At 44.0% G+C, this 26,217-nt stretch overlaps 1 protein-coding gene across 1 annotated transcript in view; it reads left to right on the top strand.

Moving 5' to 3' along the window:
• Positions 1–4,103: 4,103 nt before the first annotated feature.
• doc2d (double C2-like domains, delta) overlaps positions 4,104–26,217 on the top strand; it is a 31,760-nt gene continuing 9,646 nt past the window's right edge. The window contains exons 1-7 of the mRNA XM_061095168.1: positions 4,104–4,491; positions 4,939–5,018; positions 5,681–5,755; positions 10,238–10,347; positions 19,048–19,174; positions 19,588–19,644; positions 20,314–20,438. Coding sequence (XP_060951151.1) covers positions 4,104–4,491; positions 4,939–5,018; positions 5,681–5,755; positions 10,238–10,347; positions 19,048–19,174; positions 19,588–19,644; positions 20,314–20,438 — 962 coding nt within the window. The remainder of the gene's footprint in view (positions 4,492–4,938; positions 5,019–5,680; positions 5,756–10,237; positions 10,348–19,047; positions 19,175–19,587; positions 19,645–20,313; positions 20,439–26,217) is intronic.

The following is a 26,217-nucleotide window of genomic DNA, read 5'->3' on the forward strand; positions in this document are numbered from 1 at the left end:
TACAGTGTTATGGTCTGTTAATGCAATATTGATGAGGTAATGCTGATAGTAATCAGATGCCCAAAGTAAATCACAGTGTTCACATTTGGATGAGCACATGCCTCCACGTGTATTTACGCTCCTCTCCATTCAGCTGACCATTAATTTAATTGACTTGGCTTGTTGTTGTTCATCTGTTACGTTTCAACCATGAAAAATTACGAATTTATCAATTAAAGTGCTGACATTTTCCCAACCAGTGATACATCAGTGCAATGGGCTTTGGCTTTTATCCTCGTGGGCTGCGATCACATGAGCTCTCCTGCTGTAGCTCACAAACAAAACATGCTTTTATCTCGCTTTCTCTGGAGGTTTTTATTTATTGTTAATATTAAGTCAATTTCCAAACCTTTGAGGGTTTTTGAGTCTCTGTGTTGGTGTCACCCAGTGGCCGGAGGCGTTGTGTTTTCTGGTTTATGGGTTGTTTGACCTCCCATTTTGTGAACACGATATTTCAAGAAAGGAGGGAATTGTAATTGTAAGTGATAAAAACATTTATATGGACTCAAGGATGAACTTATCAGATTTTGAGATCTAAGATCAGAGGCCAAAGTTTCTGTGACCTCTAAAACAACATTTATGTTTGCCTTGTGAGTGCAATTATTTAGGAACACCTCCAGGGAATTTTTCCAAATCTGGTAGAAACATTTATGTAGACTCAAGAATGAACTGATTCGATTTTGGTGGTCAGACGTCAGAGGTCAAAGTGGACTCACAAAACATGTTATCTGTCTCTTTCACGTGGTATCTCAAGTCTAGCTTAAGGGAATTTCTTCACATTTTAATCATTTGCTGTTTGCAATTAAGATTGAATGATTTGGGGGATGTCAAAGGTCAAGGTCAAGGTCACTTCATGTTAATTTGTAATAAATTGGACTGGTTGGCGGAGGCATACAACCGCAGGGTGGTAATTCTAATTTTTTCATCTGTCTTCTTCACTTTTCACATTTTTTCCAGACATTTACACCAGTAGATCTTTTACTGAAATTGTCTCATCTTTTATTGTCTGGGTTCCCACATAATGTCCACATATATCTGTAGTATGTGGTATCTTGATGATCTTTCATTGGACCCTTCATTCGTCTGTAACTGTATTTTATATAATACTAAAATGAACAGTATCTAAAGCCATTCAGAGACTCAGAAATCTCCAGTGTTCTCCTGCATTTTGATGCCACCGATGTGTGATTGTGTATTTTTGTTTCATTTTATTACTGTGGCAGGTGTCGGCTGTTACTGTAAGTACTGCCACAGTTGGTCTCTCTCACACACACACACAAACACGGCTGGTATTGGCCATAGTGATTATAGTAATAGTAGTAGCAGCATGATTATATGGCTGGCAGTGTATTTTGTTTAGCTCAGTCAACATGGAGATCAATATTAACTACTTACGGTGTTATATATATAAAAGGGTGATTGTAGGATGTATTACAGTCATATACTTATTATTAGTGTTTCCTGTGTTATTGTCTGTTGCCTGTTGTCTGTATGATGTTGGTTTGCCTGCTCATTTCTTTTCTCTTTCCTATCCCCAGGGACACGCACACACAGACACACACACACACACACACATTCCCGGGTTTCCTCAAATCTCCCCACTGCTGAGAAAGTGAGTGGCAGTGCCGTACGCATACAGTCTGCAAGCAGAGCTGAGGGGATTTTAACTGGATACGTCACAACTCAAGGGGGGAAAGAAAAGAGGGAGGGACAGGGGAGGAGAGAGAAGGAGAGAGGAGAGGAGAGCAAACGATGAACAGAGAGCGAAAGAGAGGGGAGAGGGAGTGAGGGAGAGAGAGAGAGAGTGGAGAGGGATATATTGACTCAGAGCTGGTCTGCATGCTCCACAGTGTGTGAGAGACAGAGGACGTGAGAGCGGGTAAGATGGAGTGCTGGCACAGATGAAGACTGTCCCTGGGTACGTATGTGTGGACGGCTATACTGGTGCATGTGTCAGCTTGTGGAAAGTGCTTGTGTGTGTGTGCCTCTGTGCATACACATGTGCATGCATGTGCTCTGCCTCTCCGTATGTAAGAGGGATGGGAGCAAATTGAGTTTTTAAGCAACCTGCAGCAAGTGTGTCATTTGTACATGGGTACCACCGCAGTGGATTTGGGTGTTGTTACGTAAGAGCAGGATGAGAGACTGAATGATTGAGGCTGTTGAAGATGGGAACTGGCAGTTTGAGTCTGTATCTTTGTGTCAGGTCTAAACGCACGCACATGTGTGTGTGTGTGTGTTTGTGAGAGAGTCTGTTCAAGTGCTGTAACTTCCCATGGTGAGGAGGCAGTGATCTGCATGTTTTAAGTCTTGTCCTGCTCTGATATAGCTGGGTTATTGGCTAAATTGTCAGTATAGGCAAGATTACCTCCCTATCTGAGCATGTGTCTTAGTGTGTGTGTAAAAAAAGACAGAGTGAATATTTTATGATGCACTGGAGGTGAGTTATAGATAGTAATATGACTGCAACTGACGAAAAGGAAGATCTTTGTAGTATTTTTAGTGCTTGCCTGCACAGAGGATTCCCATTAGAAGCAGGTTTGATCAGATGCTGATGCTTCTTCGTTGCTTCTACATACAAACGAAACGTTCTCAGTTCAAAGGCAGAGTCGAGTCCAACGCATATGGCAACACACATGACAACAGCAAATTTACATATGTTACGATTTTGATAACAATCGAGAAAATACAAATTTTTGATTTGTAAATTTACTGATTTTCTGCAATTGTAAATCAGGCTGTTCGAATTTTTACAGTTGGGCAGTAAAAACAAGAAAAAGTTGAGGACATCATCCAGAATTCTTCTGACATTTAATACAAATGAATTAATCAAAACACAGTAGACTAGAGTGTAACCAAACTTAAATGTCCACCAAAGTGAAAAATTGTCCTCGGCTCATCAATAGACGAGCAGCATCATGAAGACAGACAATCATCAACGATGACCGACATGGTTATGAAAACAATAAACAGACTACTGATCGCTGATTAAAATGTTAATTATTACACACATGGCAAATAACACAGCTGCAAATATGCAAATGATGTAGCACTTTCAGGGTGAAGTTGTCTTTGAAATCAAGATGTTTGCTAAACGCACAAGATGCAACATAATGGACAAGTTAAATATATAGGAGGTGATTCTCTGGTGACCTGCTTTTTGTAGCAGTGTTTGAAATGATGCCTTCCCTCACATTGTGAAAGTAAATTAAAGTGGATTGGTCCGGACCCTGTTTTAAGTGTTGAGCAAATTGAGATTTTATTTGTAATAACTAGTTATTTATTATGAATAATTCTCGCACATATAGACATCATTTAGATTCAGCGATTGCTTTTATAAAACCTTGGCAAAGAGGAAATGTTTCTTCAGTATCTTTCAGTCTCTGTGGGGAAAAATAATAAATGATAGCTTTTGGCTTAACTCGGTTTGGATTTGGTTAACGCTTATTTTGCTTCATTTAGTGAAAAATGTGCTAAGTGCCGAGAAAACGCTTCAAATAGTATTATGTAAATATTGCAAAGGGGACTTGGGGAGAGAGAGAGAGGGAGAAAGAGAAAGAGAGAGAAAGAGAGAGAGGAGTGAAAGGCAGAGATAAGGGAGGGATTAGAGTTAAGTGCAGATACACAAGTGACATCACTTGTTCATACTTTGCAGCACTACATTTGAATATTCATTCAGAGCAGCATGATTGGTGTGCCGACGCTCTGTGTGACTCACGCTCCGAGTGCTGGTGGATCTGCAGAATTTCTATTTCGGCCTTTGAGAAGTCGGAGTTGCATCAACAGATGAAAGCAGAGACGTATTTTTTGTTGTTTTCTCCCGGATGTTTCAGATGTGTTGTGAATTTCATGGTGTCGACTTTGTTGACTTGCCTTGAAAAGAAGAAGCGACTCCTGCTGCGGCCGAACAAACTCGCTGATATTGGAAAGTTAGAGGCGGAGGAGATGTGGCTGTGTGGTTTTCCTTTTCTTATTTAAAGCCTCTTGTCCCTCTACTCTGCTTCGGTCTCAATTGTTATTGTCTCACCTCATTTCCCCTCTTCCAGTCCCATTTGACAGTCCACATGAGCGTCTCCAAAGCCCCACCTCCTCCCTCCACCTCTCACCTGACCATCCCCCCCTCGTCCACCTCCACCCCGTCCTCGTCCGCCTCCTCCCCGTCGACCACGCGCCACTCCACCGCACTGCCCCCCCCCTCGCCGGTCAAGATCTCTATGCAGGAGCACTTTGCCATCAACGTGTGCCCGGGCCCCATCCTCCCCATCCCACAGATCTCGGACTTCTTCCCCCGTTTCCATGACTACCCCTGCACGCCGCCCCCTCCGAGGGAGAAGAAGATCCTGAAAGAGGAGACCTTCAACGGGGAGACGGGAGGGGGATACAAGGACGGGGAGAGGAGGGTGGACAACGACGGAGACAGGGAGGAGATGTTGGACTCCGATGATGAAGACAGTGAGTTCTGTGTGTGGTGAAAGTTTTGTGTTTGTGATCTTATGTGAAAACTAAACTAGACAGCATAAAAACGACACTGCCGATACTCATTCGAAATCACTTTCTGCATTTTCTTACTGAGGTGCAGCATCTGCTTGAAGAGTAATTGTGGACTCAAGCATTTTTTTTCCCAGCGTGTGTTTCACTCCCACTTTACGTGACACGGTGCCTCCGATGATTTATTAGCCAACGTTACAATTGTGACTCATTCTGCGACTTTCTGTCCATTCCCCGAAACGTAATCAAACAAAACAGATCAATTCATATAAGGCAGCGTCATGTTTTTAAGAGGCCATCTGACAAAAATATGACTCAGAGCTTTTGTGTGTGTGTGTGTGTGTGTGTGTGTGTGTGTGTGTGTGTGTCCCTTACTGGCAGAGTAATTGCAGTGATTTGTGTTGTTTTCAGCCTACCTGGGCACGTTGGAGTTCAACCTGCTGTTTGATCAGGAGAACAACTGTCTTCATTGTACTATTCACAAGGCAAAGGTACACACATCTTCATCTTCTTCATACAAACACACGTCTGTCCGTGGTTGCATAATCCTCCTTGTCTGCCCAGTTGACAAAAAAATCTCCCATAATGCTTTAGTGTTTGTCAGACCTCTTCCTCTCAACCAGTAGCATGCTCACCACTATGCTCGCCACAGCTTGTCAGTTCAACGCAAAATCATCTCACGGCACGACAACGACAACGACATGCTGGACAGTGTGGCCCCGGCGCTGTGGCACACAAATTGGGCACAGCCGTCATGCGCACGAGAACACCAACCTTGTATCACACATCGTGTACAGTAACATTACGTTAATTATATAATGTTTTACATAAATATATAATACCTTGCTGAGCAGTTCCCTTGAGGATGACACAAAGGAGTTGAGGGAGGTGGGGGGGGGGGGGGGTGGAAAGAAACACCCAGAAGCACGTTTGAGATGTAACTACAGTAGAGGAGGTCTGTCATATTCACTGTCTTTTTCTGACCCTGTCAGTTGCGTGAAGTGTTTCAGGGCATGATGACGTCATCTTTGACACTACTGTGCGTGTGCGTGTGCGTGTGTGTGTGTGTGTGTGTGTGTGTGTGTGTGTGTGTGTGTGTGTGTGTGTGTTTGTGTTTGTGTTTGTGTGTGTCTGTGTCTGCTTGTTTCCACAGGGACTGAAAGCCATGGACTCCAATGGGCTGGCTGATCCATACGTCAAGCTTCATCTTCTCCCCGGGGCTAGCAAGGTCACTGCTCCAACCTTACCTCAGTGGCAATTAACGTAACATGCAACCACACTGGGCTGTCCCAGACACTGACACTTAAGTCCCGCTTCACACACACTGCCTGTGAAGAAGGTGATTAATTGAAAACTCGAAAATAAGAACCTTGCTGTACTTAATTTAACTTAAAAGCCAAGAAATAATGACTTACATTACTTTAAATGTTACTCTCCCCTGTCAATACTTGTTCGTCCGTCTCCATCAAAAGGTCAAAATGCTTTTGTGAAAGACGTGACACAGCAGCGGGCTAATTTACTGTGTCGTTTCAAGCTGCTGAGCAGAGAGCATTTTAGTTGCTTGTTGCTTAATGTGGCTCGTCCAGTGCTCGGCTTTATGGAGCACAAACAAGTTCTGGTCTGCTGCACCGTGCGCTTGTCTTGTTTTCAGCTCGAGAGGCAGGGAAGATAAGACTCGCCACAACAGCAACCGAACCCTCCTCCAGCACCGGGAGACACAATGCAACCTGTTGTCAGCCATTTTGGCTCAAGGTTGACACGAAATGAGGTTATGATAAGCGTGCGGAGGAGGCCCGGGCATGATAGGTAAAACCCGGCTCCTGTCTCAGGTCTTAAGGTGCTAACAATAACAATGTCGGTGGGATTTTTTGTCCTCCGGCCTTGCTCTGTCTGTCTTCTCACCCACGGCCACTGCTCTCCTCGGCCCCCTTTGCCCCCTTATCTCCGTCTCTATCTCACAATCTGTCTCTGACCCTCTTTGACCTTGAAATACCAACAGTGTGTGGAGAGAGAGGAGACAACTGAGAGGGAGGAAAAAGGGGGGACTAAGGGAGGGGGGGAGTGGAGAAAGAGAGGGGAGGGAGGGAGGGAGAGACAGATGAGGGGAGGACAGCAGCAGGTGGTTGCCATGGAAACAGGGAGGATTGTTACACGGCTCACGTCAACAGGCAAGCGTTGATGGGGAAAGAGCGGCGGCGGTGGCTGGGGAGGGGCAGGGGGGTGGGGGGGTGGGCTGCAGAGAAAGCGTGAATGAGTAGGTAAGTAGCCATGTACCAGCGTTTGGTAAATATTCAACCAGACGTGGGAGGTCACGTCTCTTGAAAAGTGGGAGTGTGCAAAATGAAGTAGTGACGATGACAGACGCACTCTCACACGCCTCCACTGTCCCACATCTTCGACTCGGCATGGCGAGCGACGCAATGAATTATCCAGATCACAAAAGGTTTCAGTTTCTGCCGGGGAAGCGAGTTGTCAAAACATTGAGCGCAGCGGCACCCGTCTGCTCCGTCCCGCACATTGTCCTCCTCTCTCTCTCTCTCTCTCTCTCTCACAGTAAACAGGAACCAGTACACCGCCGAGTGTGCCCGCTGTGTCAATCACACTGCAACACATGTGGCACATGACCTTGCATTTCTTCTACAGACTCATGCTAAGGCTTTAGTCACAGTCACACAGAGAGGAGCTCCCATCCTCTGGCTGCTGCATCACACAAACACACGACTCCGTGCTGGTCACTGGTATCTTCACATGGCCGTTCCTAATGGAGCTGCATGGAAAATTCACTCGGAGCCAGACTGTTCGCTCACAGCTCTGGGAAGCAGGGACTGGGAGAGAGGGAATAGGAAGTACGTAAAAAGATTCATCCAGACAAATGGAGAGGAAGGAGGGAGAGCACGATGGACGGATGGAGGACTCGAGATAAAACATTTAGAAACAGATGCAAAAGCACTGGGGTGATGTAGCAGGGGGAAATGGAGGCTGGGAGTGTCGGGGGGGGGCAGGAAGAGGGAGCTGGTGATTTGAATGTTTGTAGATGGAGCAAGTGGCATAAGATGTGTGGCCAGGAAACAAACCCAGTTAAGTCAATAAGAGGCGATGATTATCTGTGATGTACTTATTCCGCTGAGTCTAGCTGGCACACATACAGCTGTGCAACGCCACGGTGAGTCGTGACTGTGCCTGTGTGCGGCTCCTCCTGCACATTAATGAATCAAACAAATGACATGAATCAAAGACACTCGTTCCCGTCCCGGAAAAGAAGCTCAGGAGGGCTGACTCTTGTCGACAAGCCAAAAAGTTTCCAGCAGAAAATAGAGAATGAAAAGGGAACGGTGATGGGGAGGGTAAAGGGAGGTAGAGAGGGGTGAGGCGGCACAGGCGGAACAATGTGATGTGAGGAACAAAAACAGACCAGAAGAGAGGGGAGAGACAGAGAGAGAGAGAGAGAGAGAGAGAGAGAGAGAGAGAGAGAGAGAGAGAGAGAGAGAGAGAGAGAGAGAGAGAGAGAGAGAGAGAGAGAGAGAGAGAGAGAGAGAGAGAGAGAGAGAGAGAGAGAGATGGAAGGGATTCAGCATCTGGCCCTGAGGCGCTGTCGCAAGAGGCTGACTGTGGCAGAAAGAGAGAGAGAGAGAGGATTAGGTGTTTTATCTGAGCATGTTAAAGAATAGGCTTCACTTTTTTCACTTCCAGCTGGATATGTTCAGATTATATTGTATATTTATGTAGCATTTTAATGTAGTAATATTTAGACCCACTTTGCATATCTAAACAGTAATGACGACATTTAAAAATGTCTTATTCTGCCTCCAAAAACTTTCTAACTCTCTGACCTCAGTCTACCTGCATCAGTTTGCTCAGATTCAGAAACCACCTTGTTGGCCACATGTGAAGGAATTTGAATCCGGGTTGACTGAGGTAAAAGTACAAATAAATAGACTGTCGTGTACTCAAGTAAAAGCAAAAGTACCCAATTAACTGCTTGAGATAAAGAAAGTAAGTACATGCTTTCAAAGTATTAAAAGTAAAGTCTACTTTATTTTCGTCTAAAACAATAATAATAGAGACAGTCATCATCTGCATCTCTTTTGAATATGGTCAGACTCTGACCATGTTCCTGACATGTTCCATGTTCCATTTTTTACTTAATAACGTATTTTGAGGGACTATATTCCCATGTGCATCAATACACATTTGGAATTGGTGCTGTAGTGAATATCGATGGCTCCGGGACAGTGTACTGTATGTGCGGCTGCCTTAAAATAAACAACAGTGCTCATGTTCATTATCAAGATGGATGATGTCAGCCAGTGCAGTGCTGAGACTCATTGTTGTGTCTATGGCACACAGGGAAAAGCTACATCAACATCAAGCTGGAGCTGCACAGACAACAGTCACTGTTTCACCTTTCATTGTTTTGGATTTTAATTCTTTTATTTGTTGGCATTAAGAAAAATATACAATGTCATACCTCCCGTTGTGTTTTCCTCCCTGTCCGTTAGCCAGTTAGCAAGATTCCGCAAAAACTACAGGATGGATTACCACAAAACCTTGTGGAAGGATGTAATATATTAAGAGCCCACAAAATTTTGTTGTGGATTTGGATCAAGGGTTGATCCAGGAATTAAATTTTCACTTCCTTGCGAGGTAGAGCATTTTTCAACTTTTCTCAGAGAATAATCTTACTGTGGACATTATGAGTGTGTTGAATGTGGTGCAGAGCCAATGTTGGCATTCTACTGAATGCCTGTTTGTATGGGCTTTCAATTCTAACTCTGCAGAAATAACTAGAGCTATAAAATGAAGGTTTTCCAATTCAGAGATAAATCTATAATATTTGTTTCGTAAATGTACCGATAATCAAAAACTAAGTGGCGTACATTTGAAAAACCTACACTGCTTCAGTAAACACGTTCCATCACTCTGTCCTGCAGCTAAGAATAGCTAGTCAGTTCTGCCTCTGGCTCCACAAGGTCTTATTACCCCATTTAACAATAACACGTTAAAAACTTTGTCATGAGAGCCAGAGGTTAGGTATGGCGAGACTTGCGTGTGGGAATTTACGTTCCTCTTGAGTCAGTAAAACACATTTCTAGGAGGGTTTATGAACATTGCAGTAAATAAAAAGAAAATCTTAAATAAAAAATGTAACAAGATGAACACATCCTCGAGGCGACAGTGTGAAATGAGGCAGAAAGTGGCTGCAAACCTTATTTATGGATGGTGAAGCTATTAGGTGCTCCTGGGCATTTCCTCTCCCGGAAAGCTTTAATTTTTCATGCTGATTGTGTTGTGCAATTTAATTGACTGCTGTGTTGTGTTGCGTTTGAGGCTAGCTGTTTGTTTTGGAGGTCTGGCCGGTGCTAATGCACTGTTTTCGAATGTTGGGGAGGAGACAGATGGACAGGTGAGGCGGGGGAAGCCTCGTGTCCTCTCACTCTCCTCTACAAAGTAGGCAGCAGATGTCTGCGATTTCCTGAGGGACAGAGATAAATGATGCTTCCCCACGATTTTTTCCTCTGGCTCCTTCTTCCTTGATCTCTCTGTGTCCCCCGTTTTGCTTCCATTTTCATGATCTTTTATTCTCTCTTTCTGATCTGACGAGATTGCTCCCTCAACCTTTAAACATCGCTCACTCTTTCTGGCCCTTCTTTTGATCCTTCCCACTCCTTTAATTTCCTCTCACACGCCCTCCTCTTTCTTTCCTTCTCAGGCAAACAAGCTCCGGACAAAAACCCTGAAGAACACGTTGAACCCGGTGTGGAGCGAGACGCTGGTGTACCATGGCATCACTGCAGCCGACATGACCACAAAAACCCTCAGGTAGGTGCACGGCTTTGGATTTCACTGTGGCCAGCAATTAGCAGTATTCCCCAGACAGCCGAGTGACCACTTTATTATGCCGAGGAGGAAGATTTGTGCTTCCAATCCCCCGATGCACTACCAGCCGCCGACTCTGCTTCCCAGTTGGCTTGTCCAGGTGATTCATTATTGCATCCAGGCGACAGCAGCCAACTGTTCCACTTGCTGTTGCTGCGGTAACTGCTCAGGTGTTGGCTCAGGAGTCTCCGCCCTCCTCCTCCTCCTCCCCCGAAGTCCTCTGACTATGGAGTGATCGAGGTCAGACGTCACTATCTTGGCCCAAAAAAGTCTGACGCACTCGTGTCGTTGTGCATGTGTAACGTGAACCGGAGATGGACTTTCGTGGGTGTTTTGTTGGTGAACATGTGCGCTGCGTACGATCACTGTCAGCTCGCACTGCGGATTCATAATGGGGTTGGATGGCATTGTTTATCCCGAGGACACAAGAGCACACAAGCACACCGACAGATACACGTGCACACACACACACATGCATGCACACAGCCACACAAAGACACAAACGCACACACACACACACACAGCGCTCGTCTGCACTGCCCACAAATGCAGGCAGTCAGGTGTGTGCTTATCCTCTTGTGTGTATGTCAAGGGCAATCATTGGCAGGAAAGAACATGTATTACCCCTCCTCTGTCTGTGTGTAGAGAACACACACTGACGCACACGTACACGCGCACACACACGTAAATGCACATAAACGTCCTTTAGCTTTCACAAACGCACACATTCAGCTACACACACGCACAAACTCAAACCAGAAGCAGCTTGAGACGAGACCCCCTCAAACGAAAAGCCCAAAGGAAATCCACCTGACCTCTGTTCAAGGACATAGCCCACAGACACAAACCAACAGTGGGGCTGTGGGTAGTCAAAATGAAGAGGACTAGTAGAAAGAGGAATATGACCATTGTCAAACATGATATGAAGAGAGAGGGAGAGACGGAGTGAGAGAGAGAGAGAGGTGGCTGCCAAGATCAACCAAGAGAGCCGGAGCAAAAGCATGAATGATGCCAAGTGACAGTTAAGGGGATGAGGAAGAAGAAACCAGGGAGGCCACGACTGAGGAAGATGACCGCATAGAAACATGGAGAGAATCCATGACTCAATTGACAGAGAGAGAAAGAGAGAGGGAGAGAATATGAAATGGAGAGACTCGTGCTCCCAGAGAGGGATAAAGTAATGAATAGAGAAATTCACTTAGCTGAGAGAAAGAAGGAGAAGAACGACAGGGAGGAGTTTAATCAAAGGGGAGCCAAGGAACGAAAGAATGAGGACAGTAAGAAAAATGTGAGACAGCAATTGAGCCGGAGTGAATGAAACGCTCTCTGACAGCGGCGGAGGGACGCGCTCGAAACCTGTTCAGGCTCCGACCAGACGCCACAGCCAATAGAGAGACTTTGTTCTCATTACTCCACAGACAGCGGCAGGCAGAGAGGGATCCCTGGAGAGATGTTTACTCACCGGGTTGTGCCCTGCTGTATCCTGCTCTGCCGGTCGCAGCAGGGTGCAGGGGGGGGGGGGGATGCTGTCCTGATGTGCGCTGCCGAGGACTCAGACGCACATCTGTCTCGACTCAGCCTCTCTGTGGAGCTGCCTGAAGGCCTGGATGGGACAAAGTCTATAGTCAAACTGGGCCAAGCTCAATTCCGACCATAAGGAGTTTTCATTCGCACAAGGAGTTTCTCTCCGCTCTGCACATCAGCCCAACATCAGACATGAGGATAAAAGCTGGAACGCAGCCGAACACTTTTTGAGTCATTAAAAATTTCTTTTGGTGTCAAGTCCACTCTGCTGCACGGCTCTTTGTACTGGAGGACAAATGCAAATGGAGTTGTGTGGTGTGCGAAGAGGAGGGAGAAGACCGGTTTTGTGTGTTTATTTATATATTTTACCAGTCATTCACATATTCACGGTTACGGTGATTATATAAAGCCATTATGCTGAGGCAAGACGCACTTAAGTAGAAAAGGAATGGCTAAATTGAGGATGGTGATGAAATGGCTTCAAGAAAAAAAAAAAAGTTGTAATGGCATTAATTTTTTAGACTCAATTCTATCCCTCTGTGTGCAGAGTGTATCTCTGAGGGACACCGGAGGTCCAGGCTGTTATTAAGAATGAAGCAACTGAGTAAACTCGTAACTAATTTCCTCAATCCAGACGTCACGCTTGGCCTCATACTGGCTAATCCCTTGATTGGTGCAGGAAGGCTGCCTGAGGTGCTCAGGTCTTGAGCTAAAATGAAAGCCAAAGTGACTCTGGATTTTCCACTGTTTCCTCGTAGCAAAAGGTTTTCGGTTCGAAGCCTGGGTCGTCAGCTGGAGTCTTTTCTTGCAACAAAATGCAGATTTGAGTTAAATTGTCTGTAGTTGTAAATTTGTATTTTTCTTTGTTTCTTGCTACATCCTCCCTATTAGGTATTTGTTTGATAAGCAGATGTTTAAGTACGATAATGTAGATGCTCAAGATCGCTTCCTGATTGGGTCGGCTCTGTCATGATGGAGCCCAATTCGTCTTGCTCCCATCACATGACACCCTTCAGGGAAAAAACAACAGCATTATCCTTGGCTACCAGAGTAGAATGCAACACGGATATTCAGATACAAGTATTGCTGACCCGGTTGTCTAAGTTTACGGCCGTTATACAATTAAATTCAGAATTTCACATTGATACAACTGTTTACATGTGTTATAATTCCAGCAATCTGCGACAATTCCTGTTTTGGATGTGTCCACTTGAGCATTGATGAACTCTTTGTCTCTTGAAACCTTTAATATGGTGGTGACCCCCCCCCCCCCCACACACACACACAAACACACACACATACACTTCTTAAAAGAAACGCAGATAAAGGAATGGATAAGGATTCGGAATACCCTGCAAAAAAAGTTATTCATTCTTATTAGAGCTAAAAATACTAATTGTCTGGAAACTCTCCAGTAAGAGTCTGTTCGTCTTCTTTGAAGTCTGAACGAGACGCACAAGTTCCTCTGAAGATTGTTTTATTGCAGTGAGGCTGGCACTGTTTTTGAGATAAGGCCCAAATGTATCTCTCAGTTGCTGCAGCCTGCCTCTGCCTTTGGGCAAATTTCAAATTAGAAAGCAGTGACAGTGATAATGTGGCGCCCCGATCCTTCCACACATTTTAACGACACAACTCTCCTATGTGTATTTTATTGCACACAAGAAAAGATTGAGGTGGGCTGTAGATTGCAGCATATCTTGTATGCGAATCTCATATTTAAAACTCCTCGCGGCTTTTAATGATTATTTGGCTGGCTGTTAATAGAGGAGAGATAGAGCATGTGGAGGTGTTATGATGGGAGGTTGGTGTCAAGACATCCAGAATGTGTATCTGAGTGTGTGTGTGTGTGTGTGTGTGTGTGTGTGTGTGTGTGTGTGTTTGTGTGTGTGTGTATGTGTGTGTGTATATGTGTGTGTGTGTGATAGGACTGCCCTCTCTCTCTCTCCTATATATTTCTTCCCCACATCTCTCCTCTCGATCCTTCTGTCGGGCCTCCTAATAGACTTTCACCGTCCTCGGCTGTGGGGAGATAGGGACAAATTTAGGATTTGATTTGCTATTGGATGGTGGGCGAGGCTGATATTGGCTCGTGGACACCTCAGGTGATATGTCCAGTCTGGTTCTGATATGATCAGGAAGAAAAAACATTTTGATTATGTATTACATGCTGAGGTGAGAGCGATAGTTTTAGTCAGGTTGTTTCTTAGTGATGCATAGCCGCATGGCCAGTGGGCAATGTCAGTCGGTCAGATGGAACAAAAATACCTCAACAGTGGATTGCCATGGGATTTCTTCATATGTTCATCATCCCCAAAGAATGAATCTTCATGACTTTAGCGATGGCGTCACTTTTCCTCTATGAGGTGAACATTTGTTCAACACAAAACTAATGGTATTCCCATCAGCCTCTATTATAGTCTCCATGGTTTCTGCTTAATAGGAAATTTGAGGATAAATGATCATTACATTACATTACATTTCATTTTATCCAAAGCGACTTACAATAAGTGCATTCAACCATGTACTCGCATACATGGTATGCGAGTACTAATGTCTTGAACCGGATGCGGGCAGCCACTGGTAGCCAGTGTAAGGAGCAGAGGAGCGGAGTAGTGCGAGTGAATTTAGGTTGGTTAAAAACCAGTCGAGCTGCTGCATTCTGGATGAGCTGCAAAGGTCGGATGGCAGTAGCAGGTAGACCTGCCAGGAGGGAGTTACAGTAGTCGAGGCGTGAGATGACCAGGGCCTGGACCAGAACCTGCACCGCCTTCTGAGTGAGAAGGGGGCGTATTCTCCGGATGTTATAAAGCATGAATCTACAGGACCGCGTTGTTGCAGTAATGTTGGCAGAAAAGGAGAGTTGGCTGTCGAGTGTCACACCCAGGTTCCTAGCAGTCTGAGTGGGGGTTAGCACGGAGTTGTCAAAGGTAATAGTCAGGTCGTGGGTAGGAGAGTTTGTCGTTGGAAGGAAAGTAGTTCAGTCTTGTCAAGGTTAATCTTCAGGTGGTGAGCGGTCATCCACTGAGAGATGTCAGTCAGACAGGCAGAGATTCGTGCTGCTACCTGTGTTTCAGATCGGGGAAAAAAAAGGATTAGTTGGGTGTCATCAGCGTAGCTATGGTAGGAAAAGACATGTGAGTGAATGACAGAGCAGAGAGTGTTGGTGTACAAAGAAAAGAGGAGAGGACCCAGGACCAAACCTTGAGGGACCCCAGTAGTGAGAGGACAAGGTTCAGAAACAGATCCTCTCCAAGTTACCCGATAAGTGCGTTCATTGAGGTAGGAAGAGAGCAGGGAGAGAGCAGAGCCTGAGATACCCAGGTCCTGAAGGGATGAGATCAGGATCTGGTGGTTCACTGTGTCAAATGCAGCAGAGAGGTCTAGAAGGATAAGGACAGAGGAGAGAGAAGCTGCTCTAGCAGTGTGAAGTTGCTCAGAGATAGCAAGGAGGGCAGTCTCAGTTGAGTGACCTGCCTTGAAACCAGACTGGCGAGGGTCAAGAAGATTATTGTGTTTCAGATAGGAGGAGAGTTGATTAAAGATAGCTCGCTCGAGAGTTTTGGAAACAAAGGGAAGAAGAGAGACAGGTCTGTAGTTATTTACTGCAGACGGGTCGAGGGTGGGTTTCTTCAGGAGAGGATTTACTCTTGCCTCCTTCAGAGAATTAGGAAAACAGCCATTTGAGAGGGAAGTGTTGATAAGATGAGTAAGAAAAGGAAGAAGGTCAGGAGCAATAGACTGGAGAATGTGAGAAGGGATGGGGTCAAGGGGGCAGGTGGTCGGGCGGGCAGAGGCTACCAAGGTCAGAACTTGATTGGGAGACAGAGGGGTGAAAGAGGAGAGCGAAGGGGATGAAGATGAAGTTGATGGAATTGTGATTCTAGAAGGAGGATCAGTAAAAGAAGATCGTATGTCATCAATCTTTTTTGTAAAGTAGTTGACAAAGTGGCTTGGTAGAAGGGAGGAGGGAGGAGGGGGACTGGGGGGGTCCAGGAGGTTGGAAAAGATGGAGAAGAGTTTTTTGGGGTTAGAAAATGAGGATTGAATAGTGGTTTGGTAAAAAGTGCTTTTGGCTGATGAGATGCAGAGGCAGAAAAAGAAGAGAGAAGAGACTGATAAGCGAGTAGGTCGTCCAGGTGTTTAGATTTCCGCCATTTCCTTTCTGATGCTCGCAAAGTGGCTCTGTCAGCACGCACCGAGTCAGACAACCACGGAGCTGGGGAGGACTGGCGGATCTTTCATGACATAAGAGTACAGAAAGAGTCAAGAGAGGAGGACAGAGTAGAAAAGAGAATGTCTGTGGCAGAGTTAGGATGCATGAGTGAGAAGGAGTCAGTGGAAGGGAGAGCTGATAAAACACAGGATGCTAGAGAGGCAGGAGAGATCACAGTGAACCCTACACCTGCTAAACATCAACATGAGCATGTTAGCATACTGACGCTGTGTCTATGTACAGCCCAGTGACTGGATACAAAGATGGACAACATGGCTCCAGTTACTTCAAATATACGAAAGTGAAGCCGAAATAACCTGCATCCAAGTGCTGCCATCTTGCTTTAGTTGCGTCATTTGGACCCAGAGCCAGTGCAGTTACACTTACCTGACCAATCATGGCTCATGAACTGTTTGTGTGACTGATGCCCCATCTTCTAACATGGAGGAGACAGGATTTATGAGCTTCACTGCAGCCAGCCACCAGGTGGTGACTAAGATGTTAAGGCTTCACTTTTAGAAGCTGTAATGTCGTGCATATTTATGGCACAGCCTTACAGAACAGCGAATCACAAATGAGTTTAATTAGTATTCAACAGAAGGCTGTTTTATTTTTCTGAAAATATGATCTGATGTTTAAATTAGATACGGAAATAAAACATATAAATCTGGGATTTCCTCTCGGGAAATCAACAAAGGGTCTGATTTTTATAAAGCCTTGCAATTTATCCACATGATAAAAATCTTAAACATTTTATCTGGCACATAATGTACTGTATCGGTTCAATTCATAATTGGGAATATGAAGTTCCCAATATAGGAAACAGAGAATTAAGCCTTTAATCACACAAATCTGTAGCAATGCGGCTGGTGGGAATTCATTAAGTATGGATATAGAGATTTAAATACAAGTGCAGCCTATTTTTTTTATTCTGTTGATACTTTATAAAACAGCAAAGGTCTTCCTTGTTGACACTCTACTTGTCCACCAATAAGGAGAAACCGTCACAAGTACAGACACCTGCTAAAACACCTTGCTCATCCGATATAACGCATGACGCTGCAGCGACACCACCTTAAAATTTAGCACCTCCTCTTGAACAGATTCCACGAGCATCTGTTTGGGTTTTCAGAGGGATCGTGGGAGAGGGTGCGATGAAACAGCTCCAGCATTTGCAGAGAACGAGCCAAAACTTTGAGCGGAACTGGTGTCACAATCTGCTGCAACCTTCGTCTCTGCGCAGACACGTTACATGTATGACAGAGCGAAAGGACATAAAGCAACTGACAGCCGTGGTCTTGACTCAGATTTATTCTGAAGCCCGTGCCAGAGATACTCATCAGTTATGACTAAAAGGCTGGAACCAGCATGTCAAATGTCTAAATGTCAGAGGGACCAGAGGAGAACAGGAAGAGGGGGAAGGTGTGTGTGTGTGTGTGTCTATGTGTGTGTGTGTGTGTGTGTGTGTGTGTGTGTGTGTGTGTGTGTGTGTGTGTGTGTGTGTGTGTGTGTGTGTGTGTGTGTGTGTGTGTGTGTGTGTGTGTGTGTGTGTGTGTGTGTGTGTGTGTGTGTGTGAGTGTGAAGACAGAGTGAGGGATAGGGCCGAGAATAGGGAGCGATATGAGAGGAGAAGAAATCAAAAGCAGCGACAGTCCTTCAGGGAATATTTGCGCACAGAGGGAATATTGTAGCAGGTGATTGGCTGTGAAGACTCTACTGTAAATGATTGATTCAGCCTCTATCAAACAACAGCATCAATCGGAACGAACGTGCTGCAGGAACATACCGTGCAACTGAAGACAGATGGGAAGCAGAAACTGGACAATTATAGGACTCGTCTTGGTTGAAGGAGGATAATCAAAGGTTCATTACTGGAGTGAAGTACAAAGTGGTGGATCCTGTGAATTGTTTTCACTATCTTTAAGAGAGTGGTGAAAATGTCGTTTCCCCTATTTCCCAGCGAGTGATTCATGGATCTTGATGAAAGAAATCAGGCATAAAGAGGGGAAAGATATCTATGAATGTGATCAGGGGACTAGCAGGGGTTTGTGCTCAACTGAGTCTTATTCTAGCTTTATCAATTCAAATAGTGCAACTTTAGGGCAGGGAATGTTGATTGGTCGGATGGTCCAGAAATATCTCAAAAGTCGAAATGGTTTGACGTCACATTTATGAACAGATTAGATGATGAATTCTAATAACTTAGGTGATGCTCTGACTTTCCCCTACGACCCACTAGCAAATAAACTTTTACTACCTACAGTATATGTTTATTTGATATTGCCTCACAAATCCAGAGTCGGAGACATGCTCATATTTAGAGACATCACTTTCTACATTGATGCATTGCCACCCTCATATGTCAGAGGGGTGACTAACAGCCTTGATCAACACAAATTATCTAATTATTTTTTGTTGTTGAAATTAGCCTCTGCAGAAAGCGTAGAGAATAAATAACTCAGACAGATTACACTGTATTATTAAGAACCACAGAATTTAAGTAACACACTGAAAAGGTGTAAAATGACTCCATTTATTTTCTTCTACCTGCATCAAACATAAAATCAGTTTGTGCTTCCAGCTCGGGGAAACACAGAAGGTAAACTGATTACTGGCTTCAGACAATCTCTTTCCTCTTACATGGTTCAATTACAACAAATTAGCATCTGATGGAGTAACGGCCAAGAAGAGAGTGATTGAAATCCTCTGGAAACCCTCAGCAATCGTACAAATCCTCATTATTCACATGGGCGGCTGCTCGTGAAGCGACTGGGAGCTGATTGATTGTTCAGATGCACTTTGGATGCACAGTATTTGGCAGAGGCAGGGTTCATCACTGAGTATTAACTGACTCACCTGCTTCTCCTCTGCTTTCCCTCTATGTGTGTGTGTTTCTGTGTATGAAGGTTGTGTGTATGTGACATGGACAGGCTGGGCCGAAATGAATTCATCGGAGAGGTGAGGGTGGCCCTGAAGAAACTGAGAGAGGGCGAGAGCAAACGCTACAATATGGGCTTGGAGAGAATTACACAGGTATGTGCATCACACACCTGTGTGTGTGTGTATGTGGGTGGGGAGGGGGGAGGGGGGGTTGTCTGTGTGTGTGTGTTCACAAAAATCCCAAATGGCTTTTTGTGGACATATATATCAAGATGTGTCCTATCTCCATTGTGTATGTTTGCCTTTGGGCTATCAGGCATCAATTTCAAATACTGTATTATATTGCATAATGGATATTCACCTGGTGGCTCTGCAGGCTATAACTACACTCTGCCTCCCTCTCTCCTTCGCTCCCTCCCTCTCTCCATCTCTCTCTCCCTCCCTCCCTCCCTCCCTCCCTCCCTCCCTCCCTCCCTCCCTCCCTCCCTCCCTCCCTCCCTCCCTCCCTCCCTCCCTCTCTCCCTCTCTCCCTCTCTCCCTCCCTCTTTCCGTCCCTCCCTCATCAGAATAAAGAAGCTAACAATCAAATGGTGGAGCAGGGAGCGCTTGTGGTCGAGGAGGAGGTAATACTTTCATCAGCTTTTTGTCTTGCTGCAATTCCCTATCACTCTCCTGTATATCTAATACATTTTCTCGCATATTCAGCAATTCTAATCCCTCCTCTATTTCCTCTATCACAAAGGGAGGAGAAAAAAAAGAGTTTTAATTAGAGGTTTTAATCAGTATCTACGTGTCAGCGACATTAACCTAAATGGACTCGTGTGGAGGGAAAACACTCACATGGACTCAGCGGACCAACAATTTGTAAACCACACCAGTGCTGCTACAGACCAGTCTGTTCCTCCTGCGGTGGATTGTATCTAATGTCTTTTCATGAATCTAGGGACGCGTGATGTCTGATTAGACTCAGTTTATGGTTCAACATGGAAATTAAAGGGACAGGGGAGCAGTGTCATTTCGCCAGATAAGGCCTTTAATTACAAGCTTTAATTTGAATCCTCCTGTTGCCTGTGAGAACACACACACAATATCCAAGGTGATGGAAATCACAGCTGATTTATCTGCAGTCAGTATTTCCTGTTTTCATCTTTTGTCTCTTGTTTTTGTTTCTTTGAGTGAAAAGTTGACCCCGGTGCAGGATTGCCCACAGCTTGAATTCACCGAGGAGGTAAATGTCAGGGTAGAAACAGGTGCTGTGTCTGACACCGCTGTTTGGTTTTGTGTGTCCTCAGCGCGGCCGCATCCTGGTGTCACTGTGCTATAACACAGAGAAGAGCTGTCTGCTGGTTGGTATCATACGCTGTGCCCATCTGGCCGCCATGGACTCCAACGGCTACTCTGACCCCTTCGTCAAAATGTAAGTCACGACAGATATTCATGGGAAAACCTGGTAATCTACAAATTATGCTCATATGCAATTATTCTGTATTGTAATTTTTTTCGCTGATTGCCAGTGATAGAGCTGGAAGTGGTGTGCTCTTTTCATTGCGAATATAGGTCTTTTTTTACATTGGGCTCTCCAGTGTGATGTCGTTACTTATATGGTTGATCATAAAAAACACTGCTCTTATGATTCTCATGATTATCTGACTGAACCATTATAGAATCGGGGGTTTTACATTTTGAAACAAGATGAGCAGCTGTATCAGCATCAGTCTCTGATGTTGAGGTTCAGGATTTTGCCGACCCAACCATCCACGTCTTCCTAATGCAAGACTCTGTCTCTATATATTTACTCCATTCCAGTTCAGTGTTTTTCTGTGTGGAATTTGTATGTGCTCCCCATGTTTGCGTGGGTTCCCCCAGCTTCCTTCTATAGTCCAAAAGTTATTTAGACTCTAGATGTGTGAATGTGAATGGTCATTTTTCTCTGTATGTTGGCCCTGCGATATAGTGGTGACCTGTTCAGGGTTTACTTCGTCCATCGTCGGCTAGGATTGGCTCCAGCCCCAACAGTGACCCTCAAAGAATAAGCAGTACAGATAATTAGATGGATGGATGGATAATAACTGCAGCTACTAGAGGATGATACTTTCAGATTTGTTGTGTATTTGCAGAAACAGCTTATTAAACTGCGAATAGATAATTTATAGGTCTCAGAGAAATTGTCTTATACCTTCAATACAAGCAAAAATACCAACCTCCAACATTTAACCAACACGGATAAAACCCAGACAGACAGTTAACCTAACTGACCTTACTGGAACTATTGCACTTTAGTCTAGCTTTACAGACACTGCCAATTACATTTCACTCTTAGACAGCTAAATGTTTTTCCAGAGATATGATAATCAATTCATATCCCAAATTTGCCTCAAGGAGCTTAATAATCGTTGCAGCATTACAGCAGCCTCTGTGCTCAGAGCCTCAAATCAGACAAGGAAAAACTCTTTAATGTGAAAAAATGGAAGAAACTTCCGGGAGAGCTCCAGAGGATGGTTACCTCTTCCATGACGAACAGTGGTGCAATAGATTTGTTTGTATTAAACAGAATGACAAAGAAGATTAACGATAAAGATGACAACATTATAGACCGTAAACAATACTGGAGAATATGATCTGGAAAGAAACCAATCACCGTTCAGAGGCAGCAAACTGATAGAACCTGAGCCACACTCCATCTTCTTCACCAGAGCGACCCAGAAAGATGACAGGCTACACAAACAACAGGTGGCCCAACAAGGACATTATTCAGATGTCTCGGAGAAAGAAACAAATACACAGGAGGAAACAGAGTGACGAGGATGAAGATCCAGATCTAAAACATCAGTACCGAGGCACCAACAGCTAGGAGAAGGAGAGAGGTCCCAGGACGACTGATAGTGTATCACAAAGAGCCTGAGTGAAAAGAGAGAAATGACAGAACAGGGGGAGAGTTACTGTTACTTGTTTTCTAACTGGTGTCTGTGACCAGCATTTTGTTTTCATCTGAGTTTTAAAAAAAATTCACTTTTCTTAGACTCGCCTTTAATTTGTTAATTTGACAAGGTGCATACAGTGTAACAGTAGAAATTAAGGACTGCCTATAATTTGGCTAAGAGCTTAAATATAAAGAGAGAAATGCAGAGGGCTAGGAACAGAGCCATGGGGTAATCCACATTTTCATTGTTGATGTAGTATTACTGTAGTAAACACATTGGGGTTCTTTCAGATAGATGCGACTGGTCTAGAGGTGTGTATACATCTCTAGAGACTGAGTAAGAGAAGTAGAGCGGTGGAATCTGACTCCACAGTTTCGTAGAGGATATATTACTACTTTAGGAAATGTAGTTTCAGTGGAGTGACAGACCCTACAAGCAGATTGAAAAGGTTCAACAAGATAATTGTCAGCTTAAAGCAGTTTAGACACAACTCTTTGTATTAAACTAATTAAAAGAACAAGGCAATACATACAAGATCTCTCAGGAAAATATCACATTTCTAGGGTGTTTCTAGGGCTGTTTCACCACCACCCACAATTAGATTGAGTTTTTTCAACAGTTTCACACATACTCTACCCTCTAATAAAGCGACAGGCTTGAGGGGGCGTAGCCAGATGTCCTGCTTTAACACCTGCACAACACTGCACAACACTGACAAACCTAACAGTGAGAAACATACATACACAATCCATGTTCAACAGCATATTCACATCCTATTTGAGCTGAGGTGAAGGGACGTTTCTAATACTGCCAATAAGGACCTTAGAAATCTAGGTCATGTGATTGCAAATGGTCATGACACCTCTAATCACGCTGGAGGAAGGAAGTGGATGTGGACTCCTGCACGCAGGTCTTCTCAAAAGTCAAAAACACAGTGTTCAACAACACTGTCCACCTGAGTGAGCCTGCCTGTAAGGCATAGCTCGTCCTGACAGATAAAACCCACATAGCTCAATCCCTGATCTGCTGCTGCACTTAAATACCAACAGTGCAGAGAGTGAGCGCTCCTACGCAGGACAACCAATCCTCTAACCAACGCCACCTCCGACAGTGGGAGCTGTCGAGGTCATGGCTGCACCATGCACGCTGATGAAACTGCTTGTAAAGGGAATTTCAAAGACTCAAAGCTAGTTTTAATTTGCATCAGTTGATCGGTTATACAAAATAGAACGATCTGAATACAGTGACATTTAAGGTTTGATGATGAAAATGGCTTTGTTTACTTTGTGTAGGTTTGAGGTTGTAGTTTCTGTTCTTGTCATTCAGATACATGTGTTTGGCTTTTTTCTTTAATTATTTTTACATGTCATCAATCAGCTTGTTTTACACACGGCACGCCATGACATATGGAGGCGTGCATGACAGCTCCTTTGTGATCCCCTTTGCACCCTGCGTCTACCCATAACCCCCCTCTCCGCCTCGATTTGTAGAGAATTTTATATGTGCTGTCTTGTCATTCATAAATCTAGGCTTACATGAAGCACTGCGCTGCTCTTGGAGGTTTGGACAAAATCAAATGGATGTCTAGATTTAATAAAGTAGGCACAGTGCTGGGATTCTGAAGGTCTTCTGAATGGCTGTTCAAAGAGATGAGAGAAAGAAACAAGAGAGAGTTCACACCTTCTGTCTTTTTCTCCCCACATTATTGATTTTTCAGAGTGATGCCTTGTGCTTTATTGGCCTATCACAATGCGTAACATTGTTGAGCATAAATGCAACATATGCAGCCACAGTATCGAACTCTTTGTCACTCTTCATCGTGTTTGTTCTGCACATCTCCACTGGCTATGTCTCTTTCATACACGTTCCTTTGGTTTTCATGAGTTGTTAAAGCTGCTGCTCTGATCTGATCCTAATTTCTTGCATTTTAGTCATTCTTTCTCCGTTTGCCTGTCTGCCAGAGATTCCTTTTGTTTTTCATCTTTGTGTGTTTGTACCAGCGAGTCTCTGTATCCATCACAAAGAGCCTGGCCTGCAGAGGATTTGCAGACCTGATTTAATTAATGCTCCTAGTGAAGGTAACTTAAAAAAAAGAACAGGGAGGTCAGTGTAGTGTTGGCTTAGATGAACTCCATCTCTAGAGTATACTGAGCAGTTAAAGTGGACGTAGGAATTAATTTGCTTCACTCTCTGTTTGGTGATGCTCTGTAGCTGTAAGATCAGCAATCCTCTTGAGGAATCTCTAATGAAAACTGATACCAGGCGCTGTGTGTTCGTGTGTGTCTGTGTGTTTGAGTGCGTGCGCGTGGGTTTCCGTACATTTGTCCAGAAGGCTTTTCCAAATGGTCTCTTTTCTCTCAGACTCTCAATCAGCCATTTGAAGCCTTTCAAGTTACACAAGGTCAGAATTATTTCAGGGCAAATTTGTCTTCCATTAATAAGGACAAATTAACATTTTAAAGATCTTTAAGGATTTTAATTAGTTTACATCCTTCATAAGAGGCCACATTTCTCCCTCTGCACACATTACCTTAAATTTATATATATATATATTTATATTTATATATATTCTGTCAGGAGAAAGGGGTGTGACGGTTGAACAAGTGCAAAACATGTCATATATTTCCTGCTGACCGAGCACACTGTGTTTTCAATTTTTGTCTTCTCTCTTTTCCTGTGAACACTTGTGTGAAGTGAAAATAATAACCCCTCTCTGCAGCAGGCATATATTTAGCTCTTCTCTTCAGTCGTCACGCATCTTCTCTATCACTTTTGTTTTTCTACTTTTGCATCTGTATCGTAACTTCCTTGGCTGTGTTTTTTCACAGGCTCCCTCGAGCTCATCTCTCCCTGTCACTCTCCTCCTATTTTCTTTGTTGTTTTTTTCTTATTTACAGGTTTGCTTTTGTTCTTCTGTTTGTCTCTCCCTAACATAAACTTGCTCTCAGGATGGTTTTAGAAAAATCACGACCCAACTCGTTAAAAAGTTGTCAAATTGTCAAACTGACTTGGCTCCAATGCAAAGACAAACAAAGAGTGAATATACATCATGCGCTATTTGCAGGATATGATGGGAAATTAACTTCTGTTGTTGCTTTTCCAAGTTGTGCTTAACCAGCTTATTTGTTAAGTGTTATTAATACCACTGTCTGGACAGATGTGAGCAGTTAGCTTAGCGAACATGACAGGACCTCAGTTATGGTAAACACTACAGCTTGTATGCCTTTGTTATGTTGTTTTCATAGTGGCCTGGCTACCTCAGTTCAGTAGAGCATAAAACTCTTCATCTCAGGGTTGTGGGTTTGAGCCCCGTGTCGGGTGACGGTGTTTTTAAAAAGGACGGAAAAGCACAAAGATGCAAATTGATGTCTTTCTCTCTCAACCTTCTCTGCGAGAGGTCCTTTGGTTCATTGAAGGGCCCCAGAAGTCCTTTGAATCGCTCCTGCTTGTATGTACATGAGGACTGATTGCAGGGAATGGTGCACCACCACAGTGGATGGCACTAATGCACCTTGAAGTTGGTTGCCACTCTCTATTAAACCGAAAGAAGAAGGAGACCAACAAACCTTTCAGTGCACATGTGAGTATTTGCACCTTGGTGTTGTTTGCCACCCTTTAATAAACCGAACAAAGAAGAAGAAGATTGCAGTACCTCCACCTGATTAGGAAGAAAAAGATATAGTAGATGGCGCTATTGAACCTTGACGTTGGTTTCAACCCGCCAATAAACTCAACAAAGAAGAGGAAGAAGAAGAGTATTGTATTACAGTGAGATTAAAAATGTATGAGTTTAAATATATCACTTAAACATCAATATGTAACTTCAGCCACTACAGGTCTGTCTATCGGAAACAATACAGAAATAACTAGTTTTGATGAAGCAGCGTGGGATCATGGGAGTTGTTATCTTCACTTCTTGTGCCATAATCTTCTAGAGTCGCTTGGCTCTCTTGTTCCTTTGTGCTTTACTGGAGGAGCTTTGGCTGTGATCCATTATGAGTGAGCAATACAAACAGTGGAAGGATAACACGAGCTGACTTGCTAACTGGCTAGTTGTGTGTTTATTATTTGTCATTCTTGGTCCCGAAAGTTACAGCAGAGACTCACATCAAAGCCACTGGTAAAGTGGATATGATGCAAATCAAAAGTGATCAAAATGAAACATCTCTGTTACTTGAGTAAAATCAAGGATTCATCTGGGTTTAAACATTGTTCGAAACATTTTAGATAATGTTAGTATAAAAGTAAATAAAATATATAAAATAGGTTTAGACA

The sequence above is a fragment of the Limanda limanda genome, chromosome 2, assembly GCF_963576545.1.
Source record: "Limanda limanda chromosome 2, fLimLim1.1, whole genome shotgun sequence".
NCBI classification, from domain to species: Eukaryota; Metazoa; Chordata; class Actinopteri; order Pleuronectiformes; family Pleuronectidae; genus Limanda; species Limanda limanda.